Here is a 14,143-nt window from a genome sequence, read left to right as displayed (position 1 = left end):
TATTTTAATAATACTATTCACAACATAATAATTTTTATTATATTAAATAATTAATCTGCTTTCTCTGATAGATTCCGACGATCACCTTTACGTAAAACGATTTCCAATTGTGATATGAGACCAATAGCACGGAAGTTTTCTTTGGAAAGTACGAAGTTTGCTATCGGTTTCAATTTTTCAAGTGCATTAGCATAAGTTTCGCAATCATCATCTATTTCTGGTGAAATGTGACCATTGAGTTTTCCATTCATTGGTTTAGGTGTGGAGCAGTTTGAGTGACCATTGGATATAGAACCATTCGTTATTTGTTTGCTAACACCATTTTCATTATGATTTATTTCAGAGCCATTTGTTAAATTATCAATTTGTTCTGGTGGTGAATTGACAATTTGCACTTCATCACTATTAACTCTGGGGCGTTTAACTGGATTATGATTAGGGCTAGACCGGTTTGATAATAGCTGTTGTTGTGGAGGAGAATGCGATGACGGCCGAGATGGATGAGGCGAGCTAAAGTTACTACCTGGACTTTTAAGTTCATCGTTAGAATTATCGTAATTGTAATTGATTTGTGGTTCGTATGGATCTTGGTTGAATGAATTATATTTTTGATAGTGGCTTTGTTGTTGTTGTTCCTGATATGATTGCTCTTGCTGTTGTTCAGTTTGATATGATTGTTCCGGTTTCTGATCTGAATAATCATCCTCTTCATATTCACCATATTGTTGCATATAATCAACATATTGTTCTGGTACGCATTCCAATTCAGCAACATGTTCAGCTGTTGTTGCAGGAAATAAATGTTGCAAATCCTGTACTATATCGGGTATCCACAATGATAGCCCGAGTGGTTTCAATTGATTTGTGTTCAATTTTTGTGCAAAACCTGCGAGATGTGTTTCACGAAAACGATTCAACCAACGATTATCTACAACAAAAGTATTTAAATCAATTACATTCTTAGCTGATTCGGCTTTTTCTTTAATCATTCCGTGGGTAATAGAACCACGTAATTGTGGATTTAAATTGGCTCGTACTATCCACTCATAAACAACAGCATTAATATAAGCGCATTTTCGGCTTCGTTCAATATCATCTATCATAGCCTGTTGTTCTGCTGCCTTTAAATTTGTGGGTACTTCAAGTCGTAATGTTGGTATAGCACTTGACGTTAGGCGACGGTTACCAAGACAATTTGATGTAAAATGTAATGCACATACCACGGGTTTCTTAAAAGGCAATATGCGACCCAAGGAGGCATGGCACGCTTGCTTCCAAGCATTATGAACTGGATTTTCAGGCCTTGGAAACTGAAAGAATTGTAATTGTGGACTCTGGCGAGAGTTTGAAAGACAACCAACAATGCAACAACGACGTACAGTCGGCATATTTAATAATTTTTTACTAAGTATTGAAACAGCAACGACAAATGGATTTTAATAAACACCTGAAATAGAATAATATTTGATTAGAGAATAAACAATTTATTGATATACATATTATATATAAAAACGTGAAAGGTTTATATATTTATGTACATGCAAATAACATTACATGTATATAGTACCCATATATTTAAACGTATATATCATGTGTTGTAATAAGTACATACAACATACATTTTATCTTTTGAACCAGAGAAGAATGTTTTCGGTTTTTAAAGAATTATTAACTAAGATTCTAAGTAAAATATTTAAATATTCATTAATCCTATTATAATAAAGTTAAACAAAAACTCATGATTTAATAAATCCAGACGTTTAAGAAACATTTAAAAAAGTTGCTTGAAAAAAAAAAAATAATCATTTATATAATTTAATGAGTTGTTATATATGCAAGTGTATTATTTTTGTACCTATTTTGGCCGAAAATGCTAAGCTAATAAGAGTCGTAGTCAAATACAAAGGAGGTTTCCATAAATAAATATTTTAAAATTAAATATCTCATATTGTACTATATAAAATTTCAGTAAATCTTTATCCAATAAAATGCAAAATAATTTCAATTTAACGATAGACATACATATATACATCTATTAATATTAATGTTAATCCTAAAATTTGAAGAAAACTCAGAAGAATTGCGTAATTATTTAAATCATAAAATATTTTATATTATTTTATTATTGCAGGTTTGTAAATAAAATTAAAAAATCTTTTTTATAATATAACGTGTTAAAAACAGACATATGTACATATGTATATATTATTTTTAAACTATTACTTTTTTATCTATTTCTTGCGCTTGCTACACCAAGTGCTGCCAAATTGAAAGCTTATTTTGTGTACTTCATATGATTTTGACATTTCGTTTTCCATATCATTTGCCGGTGATAAACTTGAAAATGAATCGTAAACATAAGCAAATAAACCGGTAAATTAACATATGAAACAAAAATAATATAAAATTAAAATAAATAAATATACAAATGAAATAAATTAAGGTCAAGTATTATAACAAATAAACAATAATTGAAGAATTTATAAAATCCGCGAAATTTTTTTTTTTTTTGAGTAAGCAAGGATTTTACAAAAATTTTATATAAATGTTGCAATAACCCAACTAGATTGGTTCGTCACATACAATAACCAAATAAAAATACATAAATTATTTTTACAAGAAATTTTATTGATTTAAACTAATAACAGTTTTTGACTGTTTCAGATCAGAGTTACAGTTATGAAATCATAACAATAAACTTATTACATATCTATAATATAGAAAAACGTCATTTGACACAATTTTAACAAAATTATTATATATTAAATTAATTTTTACATAATGGTTTGTTTCTTAAAATATATTACATAAATTAATTTATAAACTAAAAATTACAATTTAACTTAAATTTTAATAATACTATTTACATCAGTAGTGTTTTATTTTATACACAGTTTAGTTTATTCAGATTCCTCTGCTAATTTCAAACGATCACCTTTACGTAAAACGATTTCCAATTGTGATATGAGGCCAATAGCACGGAAGTTTTCTTTAAAAAGAACAAAATTTGCTATCGGTTTTAATTTTTCTAATGCATTAGCATAAGTTTCACAATCATCATTGATTGATGGTGAGATGTGACCGTTGAGTTTTCCGTTAGTTGGTTTAGGTGTTGTGGAATTGGAATGACCGTTAGATACAGAACCGTTCGTTCTTATTTTATTAGCACCATTTTCATTATGATTTATTTCTGGGCAATCCGTTAAGTCTTCAATTTCTTCGGGTTGTGAATTAATAATCTGCACTTCATCATCTTGTAATTTAGAGCGTTTAGCTGGGGTTTGATAAGGACTGGAACGATTTGATAATGATTGTTGCTGTGGAGGAGAATGTGATGATGGTCGTGATGGATGTGGTGAGCTGAAAGTGTTGTCATAAGAATTATCGTAGTTATAATTTGTCTGTTGTTCGTATGAGTCTTGATTTAATGAATTATATTTTTGATCCTGATAATGGCTTTGCTGTTGCTGTTCTTGGTATGATTGCTCCTGTTGCATTTGATATGACAGGTCTTGCTTCTGATCTGGATCATCATCTTCTTCATATTCACCATATTGTTGCATATAATCAACATATTGTTCTGGCACGCATTCTAATTTAGCCACATGTTCAGCTGTTGTTGGTGGAAATAAATGTTGTAAGTCTTGCACAATATCTGGTATCCACAAAGATTGTCCGAGTGGTTTTAATTGATTTGTGGATAATTTCTGTGCAAAGCCTGTCAAATGAGTTTCACGAAAACGATTTAGCCATCGATTATCTGCAACAAATGTATCAGAACCAATTATTACTTTTGCAGATTCAGCTTTTTCTTTAATCATGCCATGGGTAATAGAACCACGTAATTGTGGATTTAAATTCGCACGAACTAACCACTCGTAAACAACAGCATTAATATAAGCACATTTTCGACTTCTTTCGATATCATCTATCATAGCTTGTTGTTCTACAGCCTTTAAATTTGAGGGTACTTCAAGCCTTAACGATGGCACAGCACTTGAAGTTAATCGTCGGCCACCAATATTTTTTGGATGAAAATGCAATGCACATACTACTGGTTTTTTAAAAGGTAATATGCGACCCAATGAAGCATGACATGCTTGCTTCCAAAGATTATGGAATGGATTCTCTGGTTTCGGGAACTGAAAGAATTGTAATTGTGGACTCTGACGCGAATTCGAAAGACAGCCAACAATACAACAGCGACGTACAGTTGGCATGTTTACTGATTTATACAGATGTTTTAAACAAATTGGTTGTTCCAGAAATATAAGATTACGATTTTGAGCGATATCTGAAATAAAGCAAAGAAAAAGGTTAGCCCTGGCTTTGCCGAAGCTTAAATACCATTCAAACAGATTAATTGGAAATTCATTAACAAAAATTTTTTATATTAGAACTTGTATCAAGAACTGCAAATATCTTTAGCAGATATATTTTTTTATCTGAACAGATAAGTTAAATTTTTGCTAATGTTGTTTGACATAAACTAAATAGATTAACTACTAATTATTAAATGTGTTCGAAAATCAGAAATTTTCAATAAACATTTTATCTGAACAGTACATTTTTTTAATACTGAATCCAATAGTATTTACTAGTATTAACAGTAGTTGAGTAAGGTTACCTCCGACCGTGGGACTATAAAATATTTGTCTGGATAAATTGAAATCTTGTAGTTTACTTTAATTGTAAAAACGCAGAGACAATTAAGCAGATAAGAGCCTAACTACACTATAACTATATGTTCACATTAGTGTTATTTAATGGAAGAAAAGGAGAGAAAAATACAATTTCATGTCGTCAGATACACGCAACGGAAAGATCACATCATCGAGTGTGACACATCTACAAATATAACAAGAACACTTAGTTCATGTGCCTTTGAAAGAATCGACAATAAATGATCCAATACACATGTTCATGCGACACATTTTCGATATTATAGTGAAACCCATAAAGAGATAAACGCAAAAAAACTATATCGAGTCATTTCGAAGCGCAAATCATGTATTTATTCATATAGTAAGGGATGGTTTATTTACTTTGTTTCAAATGTCTTAATAAGCAGATATACCATACACACAGCTTATGCGAATAGCAGGAAAGAAGAATAATGAAATTCAGTGACGGTACAACGTTTCATGACATCCCGAGATAGAATGATTCTTGATGTCTTCGATTAATGCACAAAAGACAGAATCCACCGTTGCTTCTTTGTCTTTTTCAACACGGAGAAAAATTTGTTTAGTTAATAATAATATATTAAAAAAATGCAGAATTATTAAAAATTTCTTCTAATTTTGTTTTATCAACATTTTTTTGTAAATAATACTAAAAATGTGGAATTTTTTGATTTAAAATTATTGCTGTTTTCTGGGAATTAAAAATATGTTCTAAGTATTCTTTTTAGTCAATGTATAAAATGTATTCAATCTTAATCTCTGTGGATTTATTATTTTCAAATAGACTGTTTATTGCGTTGAGGGATTTAAACCAAATTTGGTACGTATGCTTAGACACGTGTCTCAACATAAGCATGTTTTCATCTCAAACATTAAATCAAAAATAAGCGTTTATAAAACATTAAGAACATAAAATTACTTTATAGAAACCAAGAATTTTAACAGATTTTGTACGATCTCTATAAACTAAATTTCAGCGTAACCAATATTTGTATCCAACAGATGGCGCGGTAAAAATGAAATGCTTTATCACATTGAAACAAAAAAATTTTTTCCAACAGTTTTTAAAAAAAATAATATTTTCAAAGATTTATAGTAATATTTGAATAGTCGTGAATCAAGAACAGCTGAATCACTTAATGAAATTCGTCGTAAGTCCAATGTTTGTGAACGTTATTTCATGAAGAATAATTGAATCATCTAATCAACATAAAATTTGTTTTGATTTTTCACGTTCGAGGAATCATAGAAGTAGCTGAATCACCTAATCAACGTAAAATTCGTCTTGAATTCCAAGTTCGATAAATCATGACACAAGTACACCTGAATTATCCAATCAACTTGATATTAATCTTATATAAATTAAAGTTTAAGATATATTTTATAAACAATTTTAAACATATTTGCAACTTTATAAATATTGAGGTAAATTAGTTCTTAAACAACTTTTCTTAGCAGCTTAATTAAGAACAAAAGTTTTAACAATTTTTATTAATCCAATCATGGTAACAAATATATAAAACTTTACTATACGATATATACTTAATTGCTATAAGAACTTAATCGATCCACAATATAGGTCAATATCAACGAGCATATGAAACTATTTTTGGAAAAATATGATATGATATCAATATAGATTATGACAGTACTCATATTAAGTAAGAAGATAACTATGTACACAAATATTTTTAAATATTTTTCTTTATAATTGAGAGCCCAGTATATAATTTTTTTAAACTTTTTAGTCCATAAATTAAAATTAAAGTAAAATTAAAAATCAAAAAAAAATATTAAATAACTACGATTTATATGGTATGTGTATGCTAACATTATATATATATACAGAGACACGGGTCTGGATATTGCCAATAGAAAGGGCTTAACTAAAAAAAGAATATCATAATTTTTTTCCGTATTATATTAATGCATGAGTTCTCATGTATATTAAGAACACATAATTAGCTCTCTCTGGAAATTCTCTAAAGGTAAATTTTTTTTATATTTATTTACTAACAATTTTAAGTTTTTATACTCAATTGGCCAACAAGTCTTAGAAAATTCTAAGGTATAACCTAACACAGCCATAAATCGTAAACAACATTATATCAAATAACGAAATAGGACTATACATTATCTTATAATTTTGTTTTTGACTTTTAAATTAACATTTATTAGTTATTTATACACTGACATTATCTGTCTTGATTTCGTTTTTATAAACTTATCTACCACTTCCAGTTTGATATTAACTTAGTTATGAATATTAGTTTGAACTACCTCTGTTAATCTTTTATTCAGTTGAGTTGCTCTAGAAAAAATGTGGATTCTCTTCGGAATGAAAAATTTTGTTTTAGGTTTAGCAGTAGAAAAAAAAGTATATCATTTTATATACGTATGTTTTTCAAAAATTATGATGGCATATCAATTGAGTAAGTTCGGGGCCCTTCTATGCCTTACTTAGATCCGCCATTGTATATACGTTCAATTTAAATCTCTAAAGCAGTGAATATAAATATACAAAGTAATACTATTGAATGATTATACAGTATCGGAAATAGCTTATTTAATATGTTAACCCAGTTACAGAAACTTCAGCGTAAAAAACTTTTGATACTAACACATCAACATCATATATTTTTTACACAATATAATATTGTACAAAAATTTTCAACCCTCAAAATTTCAAAACCCTCATTATATTGTAAGTTATTTTGAACAAATGCATATTGGGGAACTTTTATTCATTATATGCATAAATACTAAAAATATCGAATATCAACGTTAGTATCTTAGAGACAACAATATTAAATACCCAACCATTTTCATCAATATTTTTGACTATATAACATTATCGATTAACCTTAAATCAATTATATTAAAATGAAAGAGCGTTTAACATTTAAGGTTTATACGCTTGATATCTTTATAGCCACTATGTGGATCGGAATTCTTTAGACTTTATACTTCTTATCCATACAATTTATAAGTATATATTTTAATGTAAATAAACTGAAAAATAAACAAAACCACTTACACTCAAATGAATAAGGCAACTTGAATTATCTGTATACTCATTTTCGTTTCTTTACTTTTTGTTATTTCATGCTTTTCCTCTTCTTAATTTTTCAATATATAGACCTTTTTGGTTTATCGAAAATGTCTATCAATGTCTACCCGTCCAATTTCTTTTGCGCATTTGATTTTTTCCCTTCCTATTATTTCCCATTCTGTCGCTGACCCTTCTTCATTCGAGTGTGAACGAAGAGCACTCGTTCTTGTACCAGATACAAAATTCATGTATATTGTAACTCAAGGTTATTTATAGAAATATATGCGAACATCAATTTAGCTGGTTTTGTTGTTGCTTGACGGACAGATGATGCTGTATTTGAAATTCGGGGGTATTTTACTGATATCAGTACTGCCTAAGAGGGTGGTAATATATAAAACCCACTATAAATAGCTTGTATCATTACTCATTTCGGACATATCTTGAAATCACGGATACGAAGTAGTTTTAATATGACGAAAATGTTTTTATACAAAAAAATTTGTTAAATTTTATTGTATAAATATGATTTGTAGAATTAAACGTGGGTTATAATTTAAACTATTAACAAATAAAACGATTGCTTAGTCACAGTGACTATAGGCATACATATATAATCACATTATACCTTACAGACATATGACATCATTATAATATAGTTAAAAATAATGAACTTTTTGCCAGGTTTCTGTTTTATCATCTTTCTTTAACAATTAATACAATTCACCTCTAGAATCAGCACATCAGGTAGGAAATATTCCCACTGAGTGTGCAAACGACCGACGATTGTGTGTCCAACGATTACATTGAGTCATGCGTTTGAGTCAGATGATTGGATTAAACAAAAATGTATATCTACAGAATACACGCGTAAGCATATACACACAAGCACACAAACAGAAGACGTTCGAAATTCTGTTTTCTGGTTTGATGTTGTGTATATATCCATGCTTTCATATAATTCCATTTGTAGCAACACCGAATCAAACCTACTACAATAGTTATACTAGTAGAATGAGTTTATTGATTTTTCGGTATCCCAAACTATTTTATAATTTCAGTTTAAACTTTGGTCTTTTCAGTTTTCGATTCGAATCAATTTTTTTTAATAAAGATACAAAATAAAAGCTTATTGTACATCTTAAATCTTTATATGTACGAGGTGTAGAGATATTATTTGTGGCACACCAAAGCAGTTTTTTTCAATATCAAGTTACTGTGCTGTTAGACTACTAAGGCAACTCATTTGTATAGTTATGGAATTAAAATCAGATCGAGTTTGTGTGAAGCATTCAATTCGTACAGATATTTATTTATATATGGGCATTCAACGTATTCTTATTTGACTTTCAAAGATTCAAGTAACGCAAATATACCCTACGACAGAGTATCTTTTGAAAAGCTCAAACGTTGAACTTTATTATCTAAGTCAGCAGTATCTTGAGTATAAACAGACTTTAACATCCGTGAATGACTAAAAGTGTATAATATAGAATCCGGTTTTAATGAGTTTCTATCTATGCATCTGCATTTTGTATACATACTACAATTTTATCATTGAATGTTTGAAAGTTCAATTACATCATATTAAGAGTATATTTTCATAAGATTACTAATGAATCTAAGTTAGAAAAAAAAGAGTAGAACACAGTATATTTTACTAAGAATAAATATCTTTAGATTAACTCATCAAAAAAATAAATTAAACCCATAAAATTGTCTACATTTAAAAAATAACAAAAAATATTTGTATTTTGCAAGAAATTTCCAGAACAACACGGAATGTTTATCATTAAGCAGCTGCATTTCTATAACATTCGTCCATAGGTTTTCTCAATAATTAAGAGGATAGCTATATTAAAGTATCTTAGCAAAAAACGCTATGCTTTCACTACAAACATAGTAGAGATAATAACATAGCAGTCCTATTTGCTTTATGTATTTTCCTTACCTGTCGTCTTAACTACCTTTTTCGTTTGAAATTTCCTTGATATATATACAAAAGAAGAGATATACATATATTACATCTACTACGCACCATTCATTTTTGTAGTGTAGTTAGTGAATTTCGACAATAACAGCTGGGCTATTGCCTTGAGTTTCTTATACAAATACAAAATAATGTATGCATAGCAATGTACTTTAAATACCTTAATGCCAGTATTAACTATACTTTATAGTAAACTGAAAATACCTATTTTTAGATACATTTCTAATTTGTTTTGTATGCATGTCGAAATATCGTGTATTTGTACTTCAATAAACGCGACAATACTTATAAAAAAAAATTATTTACTACACACCCAGTTTAGAAGTACGCCCCAAAAATTAAATACTGATGCCATATCTCTAAAGAGAAACACATTTAAGTGTCCAACAAATACAAAAAAGCAAAACAAAATATATATCCGAAATACCGCACCCTACATATGTGTAGCACCCACCTATAAAACCAATACATAGTTCTAAAAGAAACTAAAGTGAAATAAATTTAGGTTTAAACAGCTAATGCGATTCCCCTGGTAAAAGCTCAAAAGAGCAATTGAGTCTAAATTGTAAATGAAGGAAATATATCAAATCAAAATCTAAATATCACAAATCAAAAATATTAATTTGATTAAAAATTTGATATTTTGGAGAAACTTTATATAAAATTATATATATAATTAGTGTTCTGTACACATATATATTTAAATATGTAGTATAATAATTCTATTAAAAATATATTATAATTTGAAAATCCAATCATGATAATTATGTTAACTAAAATATTATTTTTGGAACTCTACAATTAGTAAAAATTTTTAGCACAAGCTAAAATATATGAATTTTTCTACCTTAAACTGAATCTAAAAGCAAAAACTGCTAAAACGAAATTCAGTTCTAATGAATTTGTACCTTCCATGTACTATTCAAACTTTATATCGAACAATACCTTTTTGGTTTCTAATTAACGTTTGACAGTTGCGGAATTAGAACAAGGCGCCTTTATATACCATTGTTTTTGAATAACAATTAATATATTATAGCATACCAAAGTGAAGTGAATGTAAGGCACTTTAACATTGAATATAAAGCAGTAGCGGAATAGGAACAAGGCGTTCTTTCGTGTATTAATAAATTATATTTACCAATTGTAAATTGTAATAGATTATTTTCAAAATCTGAATTGTAAATGATTAACAAAGAAAACAACGAGAATATTAGTTTTGGTTTTAACCAAAACTTATAATTTTTTCCACAGAACGTGTTGTTATAAACTAATTATTTATTAATATTTTCTATGGCCATATACACATATATTATTTGTTTTTCGACAATTCCCTAACGGTACAAAGTCGAACTATACCAGCTCAAAAACTGAACAGCTAGCTTTTCGTCATACAGTGTATGGGCATCGTTAAAACGTTTCAGTTTTAAAACTTTACATTCTTTTATTATTCGAATTACAATATTTTATGCAAAACGGATATTCGAATAGTTACAACTAATCCGGATATTAAAATTATTTTAATAGGTAGACAAATAGTTAAAAAAAGTTTTAATTAACTCGTTTTTAGGTTAATAATAAGTTTAAAATGGTGGAGTAATAAGATTACAATAGACTAATCGATCTTACTCCATTTTTACCATTATACTAGAACTGAATATTTATTCGTATCACCCATTTTTTGTGCGGTAAACTAGCACTTTTGTGTCTTTTTAGCATTTTTGCCTGAAAGTCAGATTATGGCCGTGAAAGTTAATTATAACTTAATATAGTCTAATTAAAAATATAATTAAACTAAACTCGTGAGAACCTATCTAAGTGAAATCAAACTGTATGAAAAAAGTTTGTTGACATATTTTAATATTACATTAATATAGTCAAACTTCCAAAACCCGAAGTACCATTTTGCAAACAAAAGATTCGACTTATGGAGACATTGAGTTAAGGAATTTTTTGTAATTGTATATAATTTGCTCCCTGAACCATGTTGCACTCAATTTAGTTCAAATTATAGAAAATGTGAGTTATGAACATTTGACTGCATATGTAAACACATATTTATGTAAATACAACCATTAAAAAATTCATGAAAGAAAACAAAATATTAGTAATTCAACAAGACCTAATACTAGATTGACTGATGAGATGTGTTCGGAATTTTGATATTCCAATATCTCTTGCCTTGTTAGTAACGTGATCTCTTTGAAGTATAATGTTAGAATTGGAAGTAGAGATATATTATTGATATATTGGAGATATATTATTGATACATTGGAGATATATTATACATTAAATATTTTTAAGACAATTATCAAGGAATTTATCAAACATCAAATATATCAAATTGTAATATTATAAAATTTTTAACTAGTGACAAAGAGAACAATTTATTAGTTAAGAGTTTTCCAACTGTAGACAAATCAAAAAATATTACAATAAAAAACAATAACAAATTAGTTATATATTGAAAATTATGTAATTCAACATTTATAACAAATTTATATATACATATAGAATATCTTAAAAAGTTATTATATTATTTGTAGTATAGCAGTCTCAAACATTTCAAGTAAATTCCCTAACTTAATATTTAAAAGGTTAAAATAAAAACAGACTAAACTCTTTTTTAATAAAACTATCAAATGCTTTATACACATAAGACATTGATATAAGATAATTTATTCTAATCTTCGAAACGTAGATACCAGATTATAAGCTAACAACGATCGCGTCAGCTCAAATTGAGATTTATTAATATTATAAGATAAAAATATATCTCACATTCCTACTAGTATTAAAATATTATAAATAATATTATTTACATACAGATAAACATATATGTGTTATAATAACACATATAATATATTATATATATATATATATAATAATATACATATTAATATATATAATAATATATATTAATTAATATATATTACTGTTGTTTTTAGATTATAGTAATATTTTTGTTTTTATGCATTTAATACTATTATTATTTACATATATGTAAATACAAATAGAATAATACTATGTTAACTTAAACTTTTTTATTTACACTTCGCCCCGATAAATAAAAATAACAACACAAAATCCGCTCTTTACTTTTGAAGAATATTGCAAGTATTCAATCACACACACAAACGTTATTAAAACAATATCTTTTATAAATTTATCTAACATCAAAACATCACATTAATTATTAAGGGTTGATAATATTTATTATTTTCTTCTCTTCAATACCATTGTATTCAAGTACAATTGCCTACATTCATAAACTAATAGTTTTTTATTTCATTTTGACAATACTTTTCATAATTATAATTATTTATTAATATATCATATATAATCTAGATATTCACTCAATATCATCCCACAAATTTGTTTTCATTTCAATTCAATAATAAAAAAAAAAAACAAAACAAAACAAAAATATATAAAATTAAATAAGCATTCAATACAAAGTATAAAAAATATATAAACTAAAACGACACACATAAAATACAGCGTCAATAATTACCTTGTGAGAAACAAAAAAAAAACAAATCTCAAGACCCCGTTAATATGACTTCTCTTTCTGTTTTGTATATTCGCGTTCAGTTACACTTCACACAAAATTGCTTTTATTATTTTTTTATTATATCTTTTGCACAAGCACTGCACACACACTCTTGTTACGCTTTGTTGTTGCTCGTACAAATTCTATAAAACCCACTGAGTAATAAATGCTGATGACTGACTACGAACGACGACTTCACAGCACAACTGCTACAAACAAAATGAACGTCTGCGCCCAATACTTGTTTTCCTATAGAGGAAATCCAAACATGTCAGGCGAGCCGAGCCAGTAGTAAAAAGCAAACAACTACACAGCTATACTACCCGCATATATATAAGAGTACACAAACAAAATATGTATAATCTACATTCGACGACGGGTGTATAACAAAAGGTACAGAAAATACAGAAAATTTTAACTCGAAACGAGAAACCCAAAAACTACGCGCTGTAACGTTTTATGTGCGGCCCCATACAACACAGAGCAACCGACTGCTGTATAATAGCTGTACAATATATCTGTGGCTCGCTTGTTGCTGTCGTTCGTTTATGGTGGGGATGGAGACGAGTGTCGGAGCTAAACGAATATTTGCATGAAATTTCTGAACGAAATATTTTGTGTAGTCGTAGTCGTAGCCGTAGTCGTGGTCGTGGTCGTGGTCGTAGCTATAAAAAGCAACTCAGTCCGGGACCTATAATAGGTGGTTGATATGTTTTATTTCCTTCGTTTCTGTTCTTTTCTCTACATTTTGTTGTTGAAGAATATTTTTCGTTTTCTTTGTGTAGGATTAATGGTTGGTTTCTTGCTCAAAAAGGAGCGCACATATAATAAAGAAAATATCCAAATCCTAAATGTGATACGTA

General features: G+C 28.3%; 1 protein-coding gene across 2 annotated transcripts; it reads right to left on the bottom strand.

Annotated features, from left to right (window-relative positions):
• On the bottom strand, positions 1–13,542 carry LOC119671107. 2 transcript variants are annotated; one of them, XM_038081619.1, is made up of 2 exons: positions 13,242–13,542; positions 1–1,447 (listed from the first exon to the last, which is right to left on the bottom strand). In XM_038081619.1, exon 2 carries the CDS (start codon positions 1,386–1,388, stop codon positions 51–53), a length of 1,338 nt encoding a protein of 445 aa, XP_037937547.1. In that variant the 5' UTR covers positions 1,389–1,447; positions 13,242–13,542; the 3' UTR covers positions 1–50. The 2 variants fall into 2 exon arrangements, with proteins under 2 accessions (XP_037937547.1, XP_037937548.1); XM_038081620.1 differs by lacking the exon at positions 1–1,447 and adding an exon at positions 2,873–4,294 and having other exon boundaries at positions 13,242–13,537.
• Between the last annotated feature and the right edge of the window lie 601 nt (positions 13,543–14,143).

Source organism: Teleopsis dalmanni, chromosome 1 (assembly GCF_002237135.1).
Source record: "Teleopsis dalmanni isolate 2A chromosome 1, ASM223713v2, whole genome shotgun sequence".
NCBI lineage: Eukaryota > Metazoa > Arthropoda > Insecta > Diptera > Diopsidae > Teleopsis > Teleopsis dalmanni.
The sequence above is the reverse complement of the archived record's forward strand: the minus strand, read 5'-3'. Positions and strand labels throughout refer to the sequence as shown.